Below are 22,473 nucleotides of genomic sequence, written 5' to 3' on the forward strand. Positions count from 1 at the left end.
CGCAAAACTCCGCATTTGAACAGTCAGTAGCAAATACTTAAGCTAATAACAAAACAGTAGCTGATTCAGAAGCGCCAGATTGTCATAGCAAAGTCAGAATTACCTCCTCTCCTAGGTTCACGAAACGGTTGTCCATAAAACGCATTGCTGTTCTGTTGTAAGTAATCTTAAAGATTCCTAAATGCATCTACTTTCAGAAGGCAAAATAAAGTGCTTTTGCTTTTGCCTAGGAACACACAGCGTCTCTCTGACATGCTGCTTCAACACTAACTGCGGTTACTGAAACCACGCCTTCTTTCTTTGGGTGCACAATTGGGCAGCATGCTAATATTTCCACATAGTGAGGTAGATATGTGGGGGCGTGTTAGAACGAGCCGTTTTAGGGGGTGTAGCAGAGTCTTAATTTTGATAAAGAATATCTCTTTGGTTTTGAGAGGGATCTTATCTATGCACAATCAGCTTGTAACACTCCAAAGAGAAAGGAAAACTTGAAATCGCATCATATGACCCCTTTAATAATAATTAAACTGAGCATGTTTAATATGTGATGAGGAATGTGCTACTAGAAATGTAAGGAATTTTAAAATCTACAGTATATACCCAATATGTATATATGGGTGTGTGTGGGGTGTGTGAAGGTGCCTGAGCTAACTGCCGCCAGATCTCTAACTTACACTGGTGCTGGTGTTAACACTATCTCTGTAACATAATACTGCCGTCTCTCATCGTGTTCAGATAAACACTGTCCGGGTCGACGATTCAGAGAGTGCAGCTGCTTTTTAGATGCAGTGTCAGTCTGCCAGGAGCCTGCTCGCTGTAATAGCATTGTATGTAAGTTAGTGGCTAACGTTAGTTAGCACAGCTCTCATGCGGCTGAATGGACATCCGGGCTCCGCTTTATCATCTATGATCTAAGCTCGCTTACTTTTGAGCAACAGCAGGAAACGTCTTACCGTGCAGCAGAAATGATTCAGTGATTTGACATTGGTGTGTTTGTTCAGCACAGGACAGTCACGCTAGCTACAGCCGCTCGCTCACCAGGTACTGAACATGGGAGGGTGAAGACGCAGTCTGCGTCACTCAACTGAACCGACCAATCACAGCTCTCTGATCCGACTTGCCATTAAAGGTTAAAGTTCATAGACAGGGGTGTTAGAAATACTCAGAGCCGGAAATACTGTAGGTGTCACATGTTATTGATTTATTTTATTTTTTATAAAAGCGTATATGTGTGCGCACGTATGTATGTATATTTGATCAAAGTATTGACATTCAGTTTGCTTCCTTTTACTTTATTTCCTCATGGTTTTGTGTCCATTTGTGGAGATTCAAAAGACTGACATGATTTTGTGAGAAGTTTCAAATAATTAAAATAAATAAATAAGTACAAAGATGGGAAACTTATGCTCCTCTGTCAAAATACTACGATTTCAATTGTTTCTTCTTTTTGTTGTTTTTTTTAGTACGAAAGTTGGTATATTCCGTCTTGCATTGTTAATGTGCAAAATGTGTAATAAAATCAAATAAAGTATAGTCTGCCACTTCCTTTGAAATAAATTCTTCGTACACATACCTTTCCATAATGTGGTCAGTAAATATGAATCAATGTTCCTGTTGTTATATCACCAAAACACTGCAGATATTGTTGCTAGAGTGGAAATTCATTAACAATTCATAGCTCTTGGTGAGGAGTAAATTGTGCTTAATTCAATTTACAGTATGCTCAATTATTAAACTTGGCTTTGTATTTTTTGTTATTTTATTATATATTTGTATTATTTGTAGTTGTACTGAGATCATGTTACTGATTCATAAAGTGCAATACAAGTTCACATTACAGCAAGCGAGTGTTGCTATAATTCAGATTACATATATTTTTGCCATAAAAAGTTTTGGATAAAACTCATCCACCGAGAACAAAACAATCATTGTAACTTGCGATATCTATATCTAAACAGAGTGATGTTAACCTTACTGATAATTAAAAGAAACACACCAATATATAAATTTGTGTGTTTCTTTTAATTATAAGTAAGGTTAACATCACTCGTTTTTTTTTCAGTTACTAAGTTGTCTGTACCCTGAATGCCCCTCTACAATGTTAGTTTTGAACAATAACTACCGTTTACTGATTTTGCATTTAGTGGACCTAGCAACAGTCTATAGAACTCTTCGTATTTTGAAGGCCTTGTAGTCATTCTTCTGATGTGTGAGTTTGTTGTATAGTGTAGACCATAAGACGCAAGTCTCCTGCAATGGATGCTATTAGATGATCTTGTTTTACAAGCTCAAAGCCAAGGTAGCAGAATGTTCTGGTGAGGAGCACTGTGGAAGAGAAAAGAAAAAGTCACAGCTTTTTAAAAATGCATCAGATTTTATAGGCTAGAACATTTCTGTCAACACCTCTGGTGAAACGTGAGTAATGATAATATGCGGCTGAATGGACATCCGGGCTCCGCTTTATCATCTATGATCTAAGCTCGCTTACTTTTGAGCAACAGCAGGAAACGTCTTACCGTGCAGCAGAAATGATTCAGTGATTTGACATTGGTGTGTTTGTTCAGCACAGGACAGTCACGCTAGCTACAGCCGCTCGCTCACCAGGTACTGAACATGGGAGGGTGAAGACGCAGTCTGCGTCACTCAACTGAACCGACCAATCACAGCTCTCTGATCCGACTTGCCATTAAAGGTTAAAGTTCATAGACAGGGGTGTTAGAAATACTCAGAGCCGGAAATACTGTAGGTGTCACATGTTATTGATTTATTTTATTTTTTATAAAAGCGTATATGTGTGCGCGCGTATGTATGTATTTTTGATCAAAGTATTGACATTCAGTTTGCTTCCTTTTACTTTATTTCCTCATGGTTTTGTGTCCATTTGTGGAGATTCAAAAGACTGACATGATTTTGTGAGAAGTTTCAAATAATTAAAATAAATAAATAAGTACAAAGATGGGAAACTTATGCTCCTCTGTCAAAATACTACGATTTCAATTGTTTCTTCTTTTTGGTATTAAAGGGGTTCTATTATGCTTTTTCACTTTTTCAACTTTAGTTGGTCTGTAATGTTGCTGTTTGTAGTTGTTGGAATACAACGCATATTATCCGGGATTTGTAATATCACAAATATCGACGAATGGGACGAGACCTGGTTGAGCTGCACTAGAGAAGGCAACGAGAGTTATCACTATGTCAGAGACACGCTAGCTTTCCCAAGGCAGATGAACTTAGAGTGGTTACAATCATCCAGGTCTAAATCGCGCTCTAACTGATTTGATTTTGACGCAATATTTACACTGAAGCTCTATGGTAAGGGGCGTGACATTTCCCGACCAGGCGCCGAGTGCTGCCAATCACAACATACACTGGTCCAGCTAACCAATCACAGCACATTTCGTATTTCAGAAGACGGGCCTTCATTTGATACAGGAACTATTCGAGCCGTTCGTGCCAGACTGGGGAGAGAGGTGTTGTAATAATGTAAAATATGTGAAAAATAATGTGTTTTTCGAACAACCTAGTATGAGAGCCCGTTCTAGTACACCCCCAAAACAAAATCAAGACTTTGTAAAAGAGCATAATAGGACTCCTTTAAAAGGCAGCTGACAATGGTGTAATGCAGGGCTGTGCAAACTCGGTCCTGGAGGGCCGGTGCCCTGCAGAGTTTAGCTCCAAGTTTCTTACTAGGAAGTTTCTATGCCTAGTAAGAGCTTAATTAGCTGGTTCAGGTGTGTTTAATTAGGGTTGGAGCTAAACTCTGCAGGACACCGGCCCTCCAGGACCGAGTTTGGACAGCCCTGGTGTAATGTATTGTACTTTTTTGTGACTGTAACTGTAAGACCCAACCCAAAAGTCTTACCATTTCCAGCAAATCAAAACCACTCATCCCGCACTTACATTTATCTGGCCTGTTCTTCATGAACCACACAAACACATGATTAATCTTCAGTTTCTCCTCGGCAAACTCCAAAACAGCAGTGAGCCTTCAGGGGTAAAGAGAATAAAGAAAACATACTTACTAATTCCCTTTTAAGGAAAGTCAGTTCAATCTGATGCCATATTTGCAATGCCTGCTGGCTATTTTGGACATGCAAGACCAACTCCTATCTTGAATGGGGAAATACTGAGATCTCAAAAAGTACACTTCAAAAACATATTTCAAATCAGTAATGAAATCTGACAAACTGTCCCATAAATTTTGTTTCTTATGCTCAAATAGCATTAAAAATGTGTATATTTCAGGACTGTTTTTATGAGAACTGGAGCTTCTAACGGCAGCTGCGGTGATGCATTTGGTGACTAGCTTTTATTTTAGACTTTTATTTAGAAAGCAGAACTTGCTACGCCATATTGAGCATTGCACTTTCTCCCAATCATAGTAATATGAGTGAGCCATGTTGGTACAACTGCTGATACTTCCACCTGCATCTTCAAATGTGTTTGGCTGTGAAGTTGCCCCTTTTGGGATACAGTGAGAGTGCAGAAAGCAGTTACGCAAGACCTTTTAGGCCAGGATTAGAAAGTTCTGAAACATTTATAACCTCTATTAATGTGACAGCAGTGGGGCTTAGTGATCCATCCACAGTGTCTTACTGCTAAAATAGGTCTTTGGTCAAACTTTATATGAGGTGCTCCTCTTGGCAGCATAACGCAGGTTTATTATAGTTAACTAAAACTATTAAAACATTTTTTTTTTGTAAATAAAACTCAAATAATATAGAATATAAATATTAGATGAAAACCTAAACAAAATGTTGGCTTAAAATCTAAAATGAAACGAAACTGAAAAAAAAACTAAATTAATACAAATAAATTAAACCTAAATAGTCAAATAAAAAATAAACATAAACACCATAATAGTACATACAGGCATATACTTGCATAACAGCAGTGTATTGTTTCAGTAAATGTACCAGACGGGATATTAAATGTTACATCAATCCATTTATGGCTTACCAACCCTCTACATTGCGAGTAAATCACTTGCATATGTGACTAAATCTTCACTCTGAGCGACTAAATGATGTCTAATATTGGCCAACTGCTAATAAATTCTCAGATTTTACTCGCCAGTGTGTGAGTTGGAGGCTAAGTATAAGTTTAGCTCAGATATATTTTCACTCGCCGAACACTCTCTGACTGAGTGGATCAGTTTCACTCTCCGTCAAGCGATCTGTGCTGTTTTTCAGTTCATCTGAATGGATGTGCAACGCACCTGTATTTATCGTACCGTAAACTCTAGTGTGAAGGCGCACAACTCGTTTTTAGAAGTTTTAATTCTAATTACTAAAGCTCTATCATTGAATAATATTGATTATCATATTATAATGCTTGACTGACTGATGTTAAGCGTGTACTTTCAGATATTTATAAAACAAACAATATATAACAGTATATATACAGTGTATATATATCAGTCTGGCAAGTAAACTAAAAAGTTTACTAGCCAATGGCGATTCAATTGCCAAGGTGTTCGTAGAGGGCTGCTTACCCTTCTTTGGTGCCTTTGAGAAGTTCTCCATTTGGCAAACCAACAAAGAGACTACGGCCAGAGAGCACAGTCTGCATAATCCATGACAACTGCTCACTTAGCTGATACTGAAAGAGCAGAATGGATGATTCGCTGTCCAGTGAGGTCACCTGCTGTTTCACAGTTAACTTCCCATCCTGCATGAAAGGAGGACACAAAAACTCAATTAGCAAATTACTTTACATTCATCTGTGCTTTCCCATCCAGCCCAATAAAATCATTACAGTTAAAAAAAGTCACATTCACCTCATAAACCTGGACAGAAGTAGCTGCTTATAGTTTGAACCACTGAAGCATTACATTTATTTGTGCTAAATGGACTGTCTCAGTTAAGATCATATTTTTATATGTGGCTTTAGCAAATAAGCATCTACAATGAGAGGTGATGACAGCCTCACCTTATAAAGGAGCACATCTTGAGTCAGATCCCTGCTTGTGCTTTGCCCATCTGTGTTCATCCTCTGTAGATGAGGGGCATCAGGAGCACCACTGAGGCCCTGGAGCCTGCTGCCTGACCCAGCGGAACACACAAGCTGAATCCAGAAGTACAGCTCTGCACAGACACAAGTAGAAATGTGAACTTTGAGATTATGGTCAAACTTTGATAATTAACTTTGATAATATTGTATTTACATACAGTACTGAAACCATATTTTTCAAATGTGTAATATACTGTACCCACTTAAATTCATTAAACTGACACTATTTCAGATTAAGGTATTAAGCCAACTGTAAAAATCTCTAAATATTATTCCTTATAATTCACAAGGTTCGGTTTTCAGATTATTAATCTGTTTTTTTGACAGTACTGAACCCATTTATATCCATGAAACTTGAACACCATTTAAGCTAAAGATATCACACCAACTGTATATTTTCCAGCTCATTAATCTGATGTTTTTTTTATATAGAATACTGAACTTTACATTTTTTTTTTGATATTCCTGGAACCCATTTCAATACATTAAACTGGAACACCATACATACATGCATACATATATTCATGTATATGGTGTTCCAGTTTAATGTATTGAAATGGGTTCCAGGACTGCCTAAAATAATTAAAAGTTCAGTACTCGGTGAACAAGTGGTGTTCAAGTTTCATGGATATAAATGGGTTCAGTCCTGTCCAAAAAAAAACAAAAAAACAGATTAATAATCTGAAAACCGAACCTTGTGCATTATAGGGAATAATATTTAGAGATTTGTACACTTGGTTTGATAGCGTTATCTGAAATGGTGTCAGTTTAATGAATTTAAGTGGGTGCAGTATATTAAACATTTGAAAAATATGTTTTCAGTACTATATATAAATACAATATTGGCATAATCTAACAAACCAAGCCTTGTGCATTATAGGGAATAATATTCTGAATATTTTACAGTTGTTCTGATACCTTTAGATCAAGTGGTGTCAGAGTTGAATGAATTTAAGTGGGCACAGTATATAAAACATATGAAAAATATGGATTCAGTACTGTAGATAAAAACAATACAGGCATAATCTGCTAAACCAAGCCTTGTGCATTATAGGGAATAATATTCTGAATATTTTACAGTTGTTTGATACCTTTAGATCAAGTGGTGTTGTCGTTTAATTGATTTATATTATTGCATACATAAAAAGTTGTACAATTATTATAAAACACATAAAATGGTAATTCCAAAAACGGAACGTTGTGCAATAACAGGGATGTTTTTCCGAACATTTTAGTATTGTCCCCCCCAGAAATTAAGCCTTGTGCAACGTAAAGGGCATATATTTATGTCTGTCTGAGTTAGTTTAGGCTCAAAACATAACAGCAGCAAAGAACATGATGTACTCTACACCGTCACGACTCTAAATCTGGAACACACGGTTCCTCAGCAATAGCAAAGAAACTAGATGATATTTATTGGCTCTCAGACTCTCTAAATGAGAGATTAATCAATGCGTATTAATCTGAATGCCATGTTATACCATTTAAATGCCTTTTCCTCGTTGTTGTCTACAGCAGTCCAGCTGCAAAACGTCTTTTCAGTTCCCGTATTTATATAACATCCCAATTCAACATAAAAATTATAAATAAAACAGAGACATGTGCTTTATTAAGATACAATAACTGAGTCTTATCCATGAGGATGGATCTAGCACGGACGGTTTCTATGAATGCAAGAACCATATCGGGAATGTCTCTGAGCTGATGCTCGTGAAGCTCCTGACCTAACCAAGAAAAAACCACACACGCGACTATTGCTTACCTTGCGTGGGTGTTGATCATTGCGTCTCTTTGCGTTGCTCAGTGTCGTGCGCACTTGTTCGAGTCACGGGTTTACACAGAGGATGTGATGCTGCGTCCTCTCCAGTGGATCGAGTGCTGCTTCATCATTTACTGATTGGAGGAGGGGACTGTGATTCCACCCCTCCTTGTCCCACCATACACATCTACAAATTACAAAATTACATAGTAAAACAGAAAGTAAAGTCCTTTTATGTTAAATTTACACAATCATGTTTCTTTAAAAGTCTACAGAAGGCTTGCCATAAAAAGACAATAACAACATATTAAATAAATGATTATTAAGTGTAATTTTTTTTAATGCAGTTTGACCAAAAATGTTCCCTTTACGGTGGGCAACGGTCAATCACTTGTTATTTCCTAACATCACCGCTAGATGAAGCAATAATCCTAATATCCCAATCCTGTTCATGTTGAAATTGATGTTGTCAGTCAGTGATTATTCAGACATGGGAAAATGTTTTCATTCATTTGTAAAATTACCCGATTAGAATGGATAAAACATGAATATTATTAATACAGCATTTTTATTGATCTCTCACTACTAAAACCACAACTCATCAATATACATATAAAATATATATATTTATCCTAAGGAAATATAAATAATGTCATGTTTAAAACAATGCCTTGAATGAAGGCAGAGGTTAAAATATACCTTATTTAACCCTTTAACTGTCACTCACATTTTTGAGCATAGATGTGAAAGTGCACGATCCAAACTTAAAGTTTTATAATTCATGAACGAAAACATTTTGTAACATGATATTGACGTACCATTTTCATGGTGATGCAATGTTTGATTTTAAAATGGGTTTCAAAGGATGAATTTTGAGATTTAAAGTTTTCAATTGATATATAATTTCTGATGATTTCTAAAGTGTGATGACTTTTTTTGACAAAGGTCAGAACTCCTGTTATGATGTAGATTTTTGAGGTGCACGCTTGTCATAAATTATTCTATTACTTTTCCTACATAGATATTTTACCAATGTTTTTGTACAATTATTTAGGAGTCTTAGACCTTTCCAACGATATATCGTTTTTCATGATTAGATTAGGATTTAATTGTAATATAGTGAAGTAAACTTAGGCGTCCCACAGAGGGGACGGGTGACAGTTAAAGAGTTAAATAGCTTCACAGCTATGTCTGTACTTTTTATCAGCACATTCAGGAAAAGTCACAGTTTTCACACTGAAGGTCATGGACAAGATTTGTATATTTGTCCCTGATGATGTTGATCCACATTGAGTGATTTTGTCTCAACTCAACTGCAACAAAGTATTTAAAAAGAGAGAAATGGTTCTACACATATACAAAATGTAATACTAATGCTGTCATTACATTGAGAAGGAATCATGTTTGCATTCACAATCATTTATCCTGTATCAAACCCAAAGCTAATAAATGAACCTTCCAAATGGAAATCATCAACAAGTGAACAGCTAATATGCTGGTTGAGTTTTTTTTTATTGTTGTTTGGAGATGTGTGGGGAGGTAATGACGGCGAGAGGGGTGTTTGTCTTCTTCACTTACTGGAGATTTGTTGAGTAGGTTTAGTTTCTCTCAAATGAGACACATTAATCAAATCATTTGGTGATTATATTACATATATCAATATAAGAACACAACCCTGTCTAATATTTCAAAATGATATGACCTCACAAAATGACTCAGTACAATAACATGATCCTGCTGCTAGTGTGGCAGTGAGAAAGAGGCTCTTGGCTGCGCAGACTGGCCTCCCTCACTTTGCCTCATTAGATAAAGAGGCATGAAGCGGAGGCTGGTCATTTGCACAGCTCAGTCTAAGGGGAGGGTTGTCTAATCTTCCTCAGTATAAACATGATTTTGGAAGGTTGTGGAATGCCTCTGCTGTGGGGGCGGCAGAGGGTCAGGCTGAGGCCAAGGCAGGTGGTATACATCAGCTGACGGATGACATCGCCTACCCCCACCACCCTCTAAACACTGGGAAATACTGCCCGCTGAGGAAGAGGAGACGGGGGATAGGATTGAGGGTATATGTCTATACATTAGACTTGTTTGACAAGGACAAGTGAAACAAAACTTTGGATGAGCGTGAATTTAGCGTGCCTGTGACAAAAGCTCTGTCCTTTCAATTTCATTGCGTAAACATGCACTGAAAAAAATGGTGTATGATTTAGTTGAAAAAGGCTAGGAAACTATTTTCACTCAGAAATTGCTTCTGTTTCACTAATATAGAAGTAGTAGAAATAGTATAGAAATAATATAGCATACTCTAATAGTCTTTGTTTTATTTACAACTTAGAAAATTCATTTTTTTTTACAGTGATGTAAATGTAAACTCAAATGTGCAATTGAAGAGATCATAATCTGAAAGCAATTTTTTCAAATATATATTACATTTCATGAAAATCATCTTTATGACAAATATCTAAAAATGACAAAAACACACAACAAACTTACTAAAGCATTATCAAAAATGGAAATGGAAATGGAAAATATAAAAATGAAAGCTAATTCAAACTAATACTCTGAGCTGACACTAAAATTAATGTAACCTATCCCACAATATGTTCTTCATAGTGACGTAAATACTTGACCCTGTCTATTGGAAAAACAAATGTGTAGGCAATAATTAAGATGGTTCAAATGAATACAAATATTACGGAATAATAATTTTGTTTTTTACATTAGCCGATTAGTTTATTATTATTATTATTATTATTATTATTATTATTACGTTGATTAATACTGCTTGACCTGAGCAAGCAGCTGTCCTCCTGGCGGTCTGTCAACCATTTGATGTCAATAGGCTTTTTGTTCCTCATTCTTAATCCTACCACTCCACACACACTGTGTCCACTTCTCTGGGCATAACTGTGTCCCATATTATGTAAACAACAAAGGGTGAGTGAGGTTATGTTTAAAAAAACTTTTACCACTTGCAGTTTCCCTCTCTGCGGCTGAGTCAACACTGAGTTTTGTACAAGCGCATAGTTCCAAAACTGAACAGGCAATGGAGTAATATGCACATTTCTGATCTCATACATGTATGGTTACATTCAGGCTGCTTTATTTATCATCCCATATGACCCCGTTTTTTAAAGCGACAGAAAGTGCCCAGCATGGAGCGTCTGAATTATGCAAACTGTACCGTCCTCTTAAGTCCAGAGAGAGTGTGTTGTGCAGTTGTGGAAAGAACAGGAGCTGACAGGCCCATACAGGAGGGAGGGTCATTATGAAATATTCATCTTTCTTAGAGGCTGAGACAGACTTTAGTAGATGTGATGGACAGCTGCGTAGCGCCCATGTCCCTTGTTGTATTTAAGTCTGGAATGTACTGACTTTTCTAGTGATTCCATGATTGTCCGCGCTGTCTATAAAACACTGCTTAAACTGAGATAGACTGATGTGGGGAGAATATCAGAACGGTTTCAAGAGAATATGAAAACTGTGGCAGTTGCAATTTTAAGTTAGTTAAGTTAGTCTTCACAACAATTTTTGGAATACCAAATGATGAGTCTTGTGACCTTTTTCATTTTAACAACATTTACTATTGCTCTCGTGTCTATTGAGAAGGTAAATCTTAACATATGCATACGCACTGGCCCACTTAAGCTCCATCATGCACGCCCCTTATCCAGCCCTTAACAGTCCCATGCATCACTGAATCACTCCCCCGACTTCTGTTTAATATTTGATGAGATCAGTTCCTCTTGACTGATTTTTCTGTGTTTCTGCAGTTCTACTTTGCAGTCTGTGCTGTGCGAGAGGTTTAAAATGGCTATATGAAGTTCTGCTTGAGCCACCAGAAAAGAGGGTCTCAGAAGCTGTTTGTGCTGGATGGTAAGTCTTAAAAAAGCCTTGCTGATGGTGACCGTCCCCTAAAATCAAGTTTCAATACTTCATTGCTACAAAAACTTTAATTTGTGCACTCATAGACTTCAGGGTAGTGCCATATTAAACTTTATGCGAGGCTGTGAAGGACAGAAGTACAGCATTTTCCATGGATTGTACTAGTATTTTAACAACATGCTGCTAAGCTGATGAAACATATTTTCACAAAAAAAAGTTGTGAGTTGTAAAAATTATGTGATCTAGGACCTAGTGGTTACCGTTGTAAAGCCTGTCCCTCAGCCTCGTTTTCATCCCTGTAAAATTCAGTATGGCATCTTCCTGACTAAGGTCTATTCATTGATGTTGTACATGACCTAAAATCTGATTCAGTATTTTCTAAATACAAATAACACAAATATTGTTAAGGCTCAGCATAGCACACTTCCAAAACACTGGAGAACTGGTCAGAGTTTTTATTCTTGTGCATTTTGTCTTGTAGACTCAAATTGTAAAATTTAAAAATAATTTACTGTATAATTTGAATAATAATTTGAATAATTATAATATTTTTATTAGTATTATTAAAGATAATCATTCTGTCTTTTCACATTGGACAGACTCAGTTCATTCAAATTGTTCACATTTGTCTGAATACAATACACAGTAACTAATGTTTGCTTCTCTCAGTAGCTAAGCCCAATTATTTGAGATCGAGCACTGAAGAGCCTCATTGGGAGTTTGTTGTAATTTGTCCTGTTTGGCAGCCAGTCTAGGCACAAGGAACAGGGCCAAATTTTGATGTTCCCATCAAAATATTTACTATTTCAGTTCTTGGTTTTTACATTATAGTCTTCATGAGATGTTCCTTATTTAACAAACAGTTTGGCTGGGATTGTATTTTCTAAATGCATGAAATGTTTATGTAAGACAGTGTCAAAACGCCAGGGTCCCATGGTATCAGATCCTAATTTGTCTCTCTGGGAATGTGTTGCCCTTTGTTTTAACAGCATAACCTTTCATGTGCATTTTCCAAATTTAAACAGGAAACATGGGATCTCTTGTGAAAACATGAGGGAGGACATAAAATAAATAGCTCTTGAATCAAGAAGACATAGTAAAACTTTAACTAATATGTGAACTAAAGAAAAAATAAGATATTCTGATTGCTTGGAACTAACAAAACCATTAGTTATCATTTGTGGGTACCTTCATGGAGTTGTTTTCTTTTCTTTCATATAAGAAAAGACAGATGGCAATAGAGGAAATGACAGATTAACACAAGTGCTTTTGTCAACTCTGTCTTGGCAGTTCAAGAGAATACAGATGCAAGAGAAAGCTAAAGGGTATACTAATATCCTTTGGTCACAAGGTCTCATTGCTTCAAGAAGCAAAAGAGGCCATCAAGAAGTAAACAGGAAATAGACTGTATTGATGCAAGCAGCACTTACCATTATTCTGTTTGTGCTTGTTTTATCCAGCTCTGCATCAACAATTATTCCAGATTCTACGCCAGTGGTTTGTTTTTATAGTGGCAAAATGTCCCCGACCATGAGGCAAAGAACTGTGGTGACTTGGTGTCTAAACTGGCAGAATAGGAAGGTTTCCTGAGACTGAGAACAGTTCGAATCCCAGTTGGACATCAAGCTGATGTTACAATGAGACACGATGACCAATGTCTGTGTGTACTGCCAATTCAGCGAAGGCGTTAAAACCAGGGAATTTCAGTCTGTTATGGAGAAATCCCCTTAAGGCTGGAATACACAACACAACTTTTAAAATTGTAACAGATTTTTAAAACACCAGGCATCATACACTTGTCAACTTTGTAAATGGTTAGTAAGAAAAACTGGGCATAATAGACTGAACAACTAAGGATCACACACTACCAGACTTTAAAGTCGTTCAGACTCAGAGATGCATTACAGAAAACAATACATGTTCTAAAATCAGCTCAAAATATCAAACATGTTCGATCTCCTCCCGCTGGATGGAATCATAGTCTGAAGCTAAAAAAGTCCCCATGTACCCATCTATGAAATCTGTCACCTCAAATCTGCAGACTGGCTCTGCCTTTTGGCAACTAGTGACTCTAAACCGGGGCAAAAAATCTGTACAAACGTTGTGTAGTGTATTCCAGTCTGTACATCGATGCAATGCTGCTGACTAGATGGAAAAAGCAAAACATTGTTTGTGGCCTATTAATGTGGATGCATCACTCAAGAGTCGCCACTCACAACATTAATCAAAATCTAAAAACTCTCAATAACGTCATCAGTTATGCACATCTAAAGTGATAAAGCCTTTCCAAAAGGAACTTTTTTTTTTTCCTCAATCAGACTTGAACGTCTCTTCGGAGCTGAAAGAAGGAGAGCTGGAGTAAATGGTGGATATGCAGTGAGGCACAGAGGACACAGGGAACACAAGCTAAGTGCTGTGGAGCTCTATGACACTGATGCGATGGGACGGGGCCAGTGAGGTGTGAGGAGGAGGAGTGTGGTTTGAGGTGGCTTTTGGGACAATGGGCCTGCTCTTCTCCAATAAAACATGAAGGCCTCATCACAGGATTCTGGCCCCACTGTACAGGCTTTGTGTCGGGGAGCTCACCACTAACAAGGAGATGACAAGAAATGGGATGTCAATTAACAATATTTCAGAGAATTCGCAGGGATTAGCTGTCACTTTTATGATCATATGTTATGTTTCTTTGATTTATAGATTACTAGAAGGAGATTAAATATTTTTAAAACCATTGGTTTTGAATGTCACTTTGCAGTGCAATGTGTCAGACGAATGCCAGCACCCTTCTGGCTGTGGCATGTCTGCACTCAGCCAATCTGTACACTTGTCATTCTTTAAGAGCCTGGCACTGATACGTCTATCAGTCTGTCTACTGTATAATCATCTTTGGCACTTTGTACCTCTGTGCTCTGTTTGACTTATTTTTAAACCCCTGAGAACAAGACAAGAGGCATAGGTTACTATTAGAATGAGTGTTAATGGAAAAACTGACATCAGGGTGGTCAACTTTTCATTTGATGTTGTTGGTAAATGTTTTTCCAAGCTATTTGGTAGCACATTAAAGCTTTAAGCACACCCAGTTTAGAGCTTGTAACCAAATTAAGCAGTTACTATAAGACAGGCCCTCAAACAAACTGCAAGTCTGCATATAAACATCTGTAGGATTTATAAATAGTTCATAGTTCCCTTATGTACAATGGAATGAGAGAGGCCTGGCAAGAAAGACTTTGTCTATATTTAGACAGATTATACAAAACAAAACACTAGGTCGATCAAGAAAAAAAATTTTTTCTCAACCTCCACCGCTCCCCGCCACTTCAACAAGCTCCTTTACTTTGTGTGACTACACAATGTCAGGAAACGGGACATAAGGCCAGTTGAAGGTGCAAACAGTCTAACATAAAAATTTATGAGCTTTAAAGGCCCATTTTTAATTGACGTTTCCCTGTATTGTGCATGCCTTGCCGCATTTAAAGGGAAAAGACAAGTAGCTTTCCTTTTAAACAGATGTTCCCATAATTAAGTGCACTCAAATGTCAGGGTTATTTTAGGAATAGCTCAGTTTTTCAACAAACAAACAGAGGATGTATAGGCTACACCCTGACCCTTTCACAACGCCCCCCATAAAGAAACTTTAAAGTTAGTTTTACAAAGTTTTTATATCTCTTGGGGAAACGTATTAATATGCCATTTCTCTCTTTTATTTATTTATTTACTCCCCTCCCTCCTCCTGATACAGTTGATATGAGATGTCTCCAATAATAAAAGGAGCGGTTCCAATTGGTCCGTGCATTCCCAAGAAGGCGATGATTCACTAATGGAGGGGTTGGCTTATCCACCAGCTGCAACGCTGCTCTCGAGCCTGCCCCATCTCACTTGATGACCTAATTGGCGAGCAGGTCAACTATGGAACAGGTTTTACCCATGAGCTCTGCTTTCTTTGAAATTTAACATTTAAAACGAGGTAAATGTGAGGTGGCACTGCCGTTTCTCTTTTTTCTCTTCCCCCCCACCACGCACTGCACTTTTTTTCCACCTAGTCACCTTGGCGTCTTCGGTTCACCTGCCACTTTTGACACGACCTTATTGTTCCCGCACGAGTTCTGCTGAGTCCTGCACGGATAGCTATCGGGATCCAGCCGCACTTTAGGACGCGGAAAAAAAACCAAACTTCTGCTGGTCCTTCTGGGTGTCAAGTTTACGCACAAGATGAGCGTCAAGTCTGACTCCGAGCCAAACAACAACGTCTCTATTGAAGAAGAGGTGAGAGTTCGGTGCTTTAAATGAGTCACTGAGCTGTTGTAAAGAGTAAGTCTGTCTAGCGTTATATGTCGACAACTTTTGAAGTGTGAAACGGGAGCCTCAGCGTCTCTCCGTGAAGTTTTTTTGCTGTCAGGGAAAAGTAAGGAAATGGTTACTAAAGAGAATTAAAACACGGTGCTTTGAGGTTCATAATTTAGGAAGAAAATGAATTGTTTCCCGTTAATTTAATGACCACCTATTTTCCTTGATAGATTGCCTTTTTTGTTCAGCGGTGTGTTAATTGCGTTTCCTTTTAAATATCCAGGGAGTTAAATGTGTGAAGTTTGTTTGTATCTTTGGCCAATTTCTTATTGATTTAAAATACATAGTAGTTAAAGTACTTGTTTGAAAGCCTCTCAGTCGATGTAGTGATTTAGTTTGTCTCAAGTAATAGATAATAGTAATAGATAGAATTGTGTAATGGTAGTAATGCAGCACGGTGTAACTATTTAGTGGTTTCCTCATGAACTATGCATTGAAAATGCAAACAGTTTAAAAAAAGATAGATGAATGGATAGATATAACCGGCAATAAACCTGTTAAATATGCTTCAGTTAGCCATTTTTGTTTAAACCGTTTACACACACACACACACACTTGCCTATCTAAATGGGGACATTACGTAGACTTATATTGTTTTTATATACATGGTTATATGCTTTTTAACCTAAACCTTCCCCTAACAGAACTTTATGCATTTTTACAATTTAAAAAAATATATAATTTTGTATCAGTTTTACAAATGAGGATGTCCCCAAATGAAGGTTTTGCTCACTTTTGGGTACACATTTGTCCCCAAAATATGGTTAAGTAGGTACACACACATGTATGTATAACTTGTTATTTTTAGCACTGCTGCTATTTTGCAGACCATTTTTATCCAATCTCGGCAGTGACCGAAAAAGACACACAATAATAATCACATAATGCACAACTTCAAAAACTCTATTTTGGATTGTGGCTGACTATCACTTGCAGCTGTTTGAATAATTAAGTAATTTTCCTAAACATGAAGCTTAATTTATTTAGCCAAATTAAACCTTTTAATATATGACTACTAGAATGTACCAGTGACGCAAAGCATTAAGGTGTAGAGGTGAGGGGTTCTGGAGCTGTGGTTGAGAGCTGAGGAATGGTGTTGCTGTGGGTCAGAGGAAGGAAGTGCTGTCACGCTGTGCGATGTTGTCCATTGCTGTTCCACTGGCAATCCATTGTGGCTTTGAACCTCCCACCAAATCAAAGCGAGTGGATGCACATTTGTTTATTTTATATAGCCGTTTAGCTGAATGTGGCCATAAACGCGCTTGTCTTGAATCTTTGTACTGTAAATTGCCGTGTTTTGAGTTATAAAGCTGCCAGTCTTTTTAAAATACAATGCCTGTCTTTTTGTTTTAGTTCATTGCAAACTGAGCTTTTTTTTCTGTACTTGTATTTTATTAAATTCATGCTAACTTTGAGTTCCAATGGTCCTTAATCACTTTTCATTTCTGTTCTCTGTTAAGTTATATCCTTCGGTGTTATCTAGTATTTTTTTCACATATTTGAAATATGTTCAGTATTTGATGTAGTTCTTGCATTTTACAGGTACGAACTCTATTTGTCAGTGGTCTGCCGACAGATATCAAACCTCGTGAGCTCTATCTGCTATTTCGACCATTTAAGGTAAAAACAGATGTTTTAAATGGTAAATCTCATTGACTGTTTAGTCAAAACTCTGCTACCTCCCTTAGGTCTTAACTTTTAATTATGGTCACCCAAGCAACAATGAATTAACTGGAGGGGAATCAAGTTTATAAACTGTTAGATTTGCAAGAATTGGTATAATGTTTAGCAGCAGAGATGTTGAGCTCCAGTCGCACAGGTTAGCAGTGCAGTAAAGTGTGTCCTCTGTAAATGTCTCTATTGACAATGTTGGCTTCCTATGGTAGCAGGAATTTTTTTTTCAAGCATGTGACTACATTGCTACTAATTGGATTTCTTTTCTTTTTCAGGGTTATGAGGGTTCACTTATCAAGTTAACATCAAAGCAGGTCAGACACTGTTGGATATTACAGCTGACCAGGCCTGTTATATACTTTTGCATTTGTGCTGCAGTCATGCCTATTATTTTTTTCAGTGATTGTAAACCTAAATTTAGGACTGCATAATGATCAATCGCATTTAGATTTTTTTTTATTAATAGTAATGAAAAATTACATTACCATGTCTTTTGTGGTCATTGATTTGTTCTTTCTTTCTTTTCCAGCCTGTTGGGTTTGTAACCTTTGATAGTCGTTCTGGCGCTGAAGCGGCAAAAAATGCATTAAATGTAAGAAACCAGCCATCTGTAAGCAATGGCTTGAGTTATTGAAAACCTGTTGGATGATTCCCAGCTAGGTTCACACTTAGTGTGGTTTAGATGCATTGTCTACTCGTATACCTTAAGAACATGCCTTTTCTACTTGAAATTTGTACAGCATATGGCCATAGCTTGCATCCATTTCTCTCTGTATAATTTAACCTTAAACCATGGTGAGCTTATGATGTCTCGTATACATTAGGTAAGAGGATCCGTTCCAGCACATCACAAATAAGTGCATAATGTTTATTTCAAGAATTACTAAGCGTCATGATTCAGAGAACCATCTCTACAGTAGAATACTATTAATGTTTTCCTTGTCTTTAGCGTGTAGTATGTGTCCACCTTTTTAGGTAACACTTTGCTGTTCAGAAACGTTCACTGCATGTGGGCACCAGCTTAAGATGCACTTCACATTTATCCCTCCGATTAGAGTTTGCTAAGGCCAACACGAAGATGGCAAAGAGTAAGCTGATGGGCACTCCGAATCCCACAAATATCCACCCAGCTCTAGGAGCACACTTCATAGCACGGGACCCATGTAAGTTTATGGCCGACACGGTAGTTCACACACACTGTAGCTACACATCTAGAGTAGATCTTAGGAAAACACAAGAAGAAACTAATGCACCACCAATGACAGTGCATGTGTTATTAGCAAATGGCCTTTTCTCTTCTCTTATATCTATTGCGCTCAAGTTGAGTAGTAGCACTTCACATCTCATTCAACCTCTCTTCTGTTCCAAGCCAAGTCACAGAACTTACCAGAGATCACACAGGTATCAGTATGTAGTTCCTGCCTGTTTTCGCTCAAAAGTCTTTTGGAGTGTGAGGGCCTCTGACGTCAACAATTTGACAAACACCGTTTGATTTTGAAGTGGTGATTTCAGTCGTGTCTGACATACTGAGCTGGTCTGAGCCTGAGGTGATGGTTTGCTGTGCTTATTCCCATCCTCAGATGACTTGACGGGGGCAACGTTGATCCCAGCATCTCCAGAGGCCTGGTCTCCTTACCCCCTCTATACCCCAGAGCTCAGCCCTGGCCTGCCCCACACGGCTTTCACCTACCCAGCAGCGGCCGCTGCTGCAGCTGCACTTCATGCTCAGGTAAGGCCATCTTTAACTTTGTGTTCTGATTGTTTTAATTTTTTTTTTAATTCAATTTTCTTTTTCATTTCTTTTATTCTCTTCTCATTTGGTTTATTTTTATTTTCCATTTCTTTTCACATTGTTCCCTCTTTAGTTTTTATTTTTATTTTTTTTCCCCCCCCTCATTTGTATTCGGTTGATCCTTTTTTTTATTTTAACTGAAGGTGTTTAATTTTACGTATTTGTTCAACTTTTTTTTTTCTTTTAGATGCGCTGGTATCCCTCCACATCAGACTCATCCCAGCCTGGATGGAAATCACGGCAATTCTGTTAAAATGCGTGTTGGTATTTATTTATTTTTTTTATTAAATTGTTAATAACTATGATCTTGGTTACTGCTTTGTATTTATGTATTTTTCTCCCCCAGGGTTCTCTCTTCAAATGGCATCATCCAGCTGTTTCAAATCCGTCCAGTTCATTTGAACTTTTGGTTTTTGGATGTATTAACTCCTTTGGAATTCGGCCATGAAGAGATGAAATTTGAGTTTGTATTGCTCATTGAGCCTATATTGAAGTCATTGCCAATAGCACAAAAATGTGAGAGGCATATAAATGGTATAGTAGACCTTAGAGGTTCCAAATGGATGAGTCCCTTGACCCCCCCCCCCTTCCTCATTGAGTTTTGCTCTGGGTCGATGTAAAATGAGACCATCAACTGAAGGAAGCTGACATTGAGCATGTTGGTTTTGGCATGAAGCATTGCTCTGTGCGTCATTGTAGTATGTTTGTTGCTTCCATGACTCATGTAACCTTGTTCATTTTGTCTTGTTTAGTAGCTTGGTCATTGAAGTTGCTTATGTTATGTACAAAACTGTGGTCAACTCATTTTGGGTAATATGATGTCCAGACAGATGGTTTCCCTTGCTAGATTCCACTGTAGCACATCACAGATGGTCTGATGACTTTACAAAATATGACACATTCTCAATCTAGAGTGTGTACCTGGGGAAAGAAGAGTTTGTGCAATTGAAATGAGTAATCTGTAATTTATTGGTAACTCTTTCTTTGTGTTTCTGTTTTTGTATCAATGTCCTATTATAGCATTTTCAGAGGTTGAGTTGTAATTTTTTTTTTTGTTTTTTTTTTGGTTTAGACTGTCAGTGTGGCACAACTAACCGTATATAGACAGCAAGTTTGCTGCTAACATGAAATTGCTGTTTCAAGTTAATACTCTGAATATAAAGAGGCTACAATGGTGCATGGTTTTTAATGTGGGTATAGTAATGGTTAACTCGGACATTAGAAATGTATTTGTAAAAAAAAAAGTGTTTGGTGTACAAAAATACTACTGTATGATATAGTATTAAAATGGGAATGCATTAAAATGCCTTGTGTACTTTTATTTGTGATACTGAACTGTGTGCTACCTTTATTTTTTCCAAAATTAGAATATCACGAACAAGTTCAATATTTTTGTCACTCATTTCAGAAAGTGAAACCCATATATTATATAGATTCATTACACAGAGTGAAATATTTCAAGCCTTTATTTCTTGAACTTGATGATTATGGCTTACAGATAACAGAAACCCAAAATTCAGTGTCTCAGAAAATGTGACTATTGTGGAAGTTCAATATTTTAAAGTCATGTTGTCACACTCTAATCAGCTAATTCTCAAAACACCTGCAGAGGTTTCCTGAGCCTTGAAATGGTCTCTTAGTCTGGGTCACTAGGCTACACAATCATGGGGAAGACTGCTGACTTGATGGACGTCATTGGGGCCTTTCGCACCGCAGGAACCTTTTCATAGTACCAGAACTAATTGTGGAACTATCCACTTTTCAGTGTGTTCGTACCACCGGAACTGGGTGCGATTTTAGTACCGGACTGCCTTTTTCGAGAACCAAATTAGCTCGAAGTACCGACCCAGTGTTTACAAAAGGGCCTTTCGCACCGCGGGAACCTTTTCATAGTACCAGAACTAATTGTGGAACTATCCACTTTTCAGTGTGTTCGTACCACCGGAACTGGGTGCGATTTTAGTACCGGACTGCCTTTTTCGAGAACCAAATTAGCTCCTACTCCGGAGCAGGGTCTAACCAGCACAACTGGTACTAATCGTGACGTAAGTAGACATTGATTGGCCAAACGCGTATGAAAACGCCCTCACCCGCCATGATTTAAAACGCCGTGTAAACCTACTGTAAACATTGTCAACTTATTTCGTAAGTATGGAGAACAGCGATAGATGGATGGACGCTGAAGTGCAGGCACTTGTAGCAAATGTAGCACTGCCAGTTGTCGTTGAAGATTCTTAATTGGTCCTTTCCGTTCTTCCAATCACTTTACGTATACGTCGACTTTCCATGTCCGTTATTGTGAAACCCGCGAGACACAACAAAAACACAGCTCCGAACACAGCGTCCTCCATCCTCCTGTTAATGTTGTTCTTCGTTTCTGTTGTTGAAGGCCACGCACAAATGACGTCGCTGTCGACTGGCTTATGTCACTTCTTAGTGCACACTCTCGGTGCGAATGCAACCCTTTAAATGGTAATGGAAACTAGTTCGCGCAAAATCGTCCCAGTACTTTAGTACTGTACGTTTAGTTCTGGAACTAAAGCGGTGCGAAAGGGCCTATTGACACCCTCCACAAGGAGTGTAAGCCACAATTTCATTGCTAAAGAAACTGGTTGTTCACAGAGTGCTGTATCCAAGCATATTCATAGAAAGTTGAGCGGAAGGAGAAAGTGTGGTAGGAAAAGGTGCACCAGCAAGAATTTGGGGGAGCTTCACAAGGAGTGGACTAAGGCTGGCGTCAGCGCATCAAGATCCACTACACACAGTCGAATCCTAGACATGGGCTACAAATGTTGCATTCCTCGTGTCAAGTCACTCCTGAACCAGAGACAACGTCAGAAGCGTCTTACCTGGGCTGTGGAGAAAAAGAACTGGACTGTTGCTCAGTGGTCCAAAGTCCTCTTTTCAGATGAAAGTAAATTTTGCATTTCATTTGGAAATCAAGGTCCCAGAGTCTGGAGGAAAAGTGGAGAGGCACAGAAACCATGTTGGTTGAAGTCCAGTGTGTAGT

General features: G+C 37.9%; 1 protein-coding gene and 1 pseudogene across 1 annotated transcript; one reads left to right on the top strand and one right to left on the bottom strand.

Moving 5' to 3' along the window:
* LOC107562525 (ornithine decarboxylase antizyme 2-like) overlaps positions 1–7,882 on the bottom strand; it is a 9,635-nt pseudogene extending 1,753 nt beyond the window's left edge.
* Positions 7,883–15,389: 7,507 nt separating this feature from the next.
* On the top strand, positions 15,390–20,767 carry LOC107562526 (RNA-binding protein with multiple splicing-like). The gene is made up of 8 exons (XM_016247156.1): positions 15,390–15,916; positions 17,540–17,617; positions 17,947–17,985; positions 18,201–18,274; positions 18,698–18,834; positions 19,252–19,400; positions 19,651–19,723; positions 19,810–20,767. Exons 1-7 carry the CDS (start codon positions 15,863–15,865, stop codon positions 19,714–19,716), a joined length of 597 nt encoding a protein of 198 aa, XP_016102642.1. The 5' UTR covers positions 15,390–15,862; the 3' UTR covers positions 19,717–19,723; positions 19,810–20,767.
* The last annotated feature ends 1,706 nt before the right edge of the window (positions 20,768–22,473 follow it).

The sequence above is a fragment of the Sinocyclocheilus grahami genome, unplaced genomic scaffold, assembly GCF_001515645.1.
Source record: "Sinocyclocheilus grahami isolate Dianchi unplaced genomic scaffold, SAMN03320097.WGS_v1.1 scaffold826.1, whole genome shotgun sequence".
In the NCBI taxonomy this organism is placed as follows: domain Eukaryota; kingdom Metazoa; phylum Chordata; class Actinopteri; order Cypriniformes; family Cyprinidae; genus Sinocyclocheilus; species Sinocyclocheilus grahami.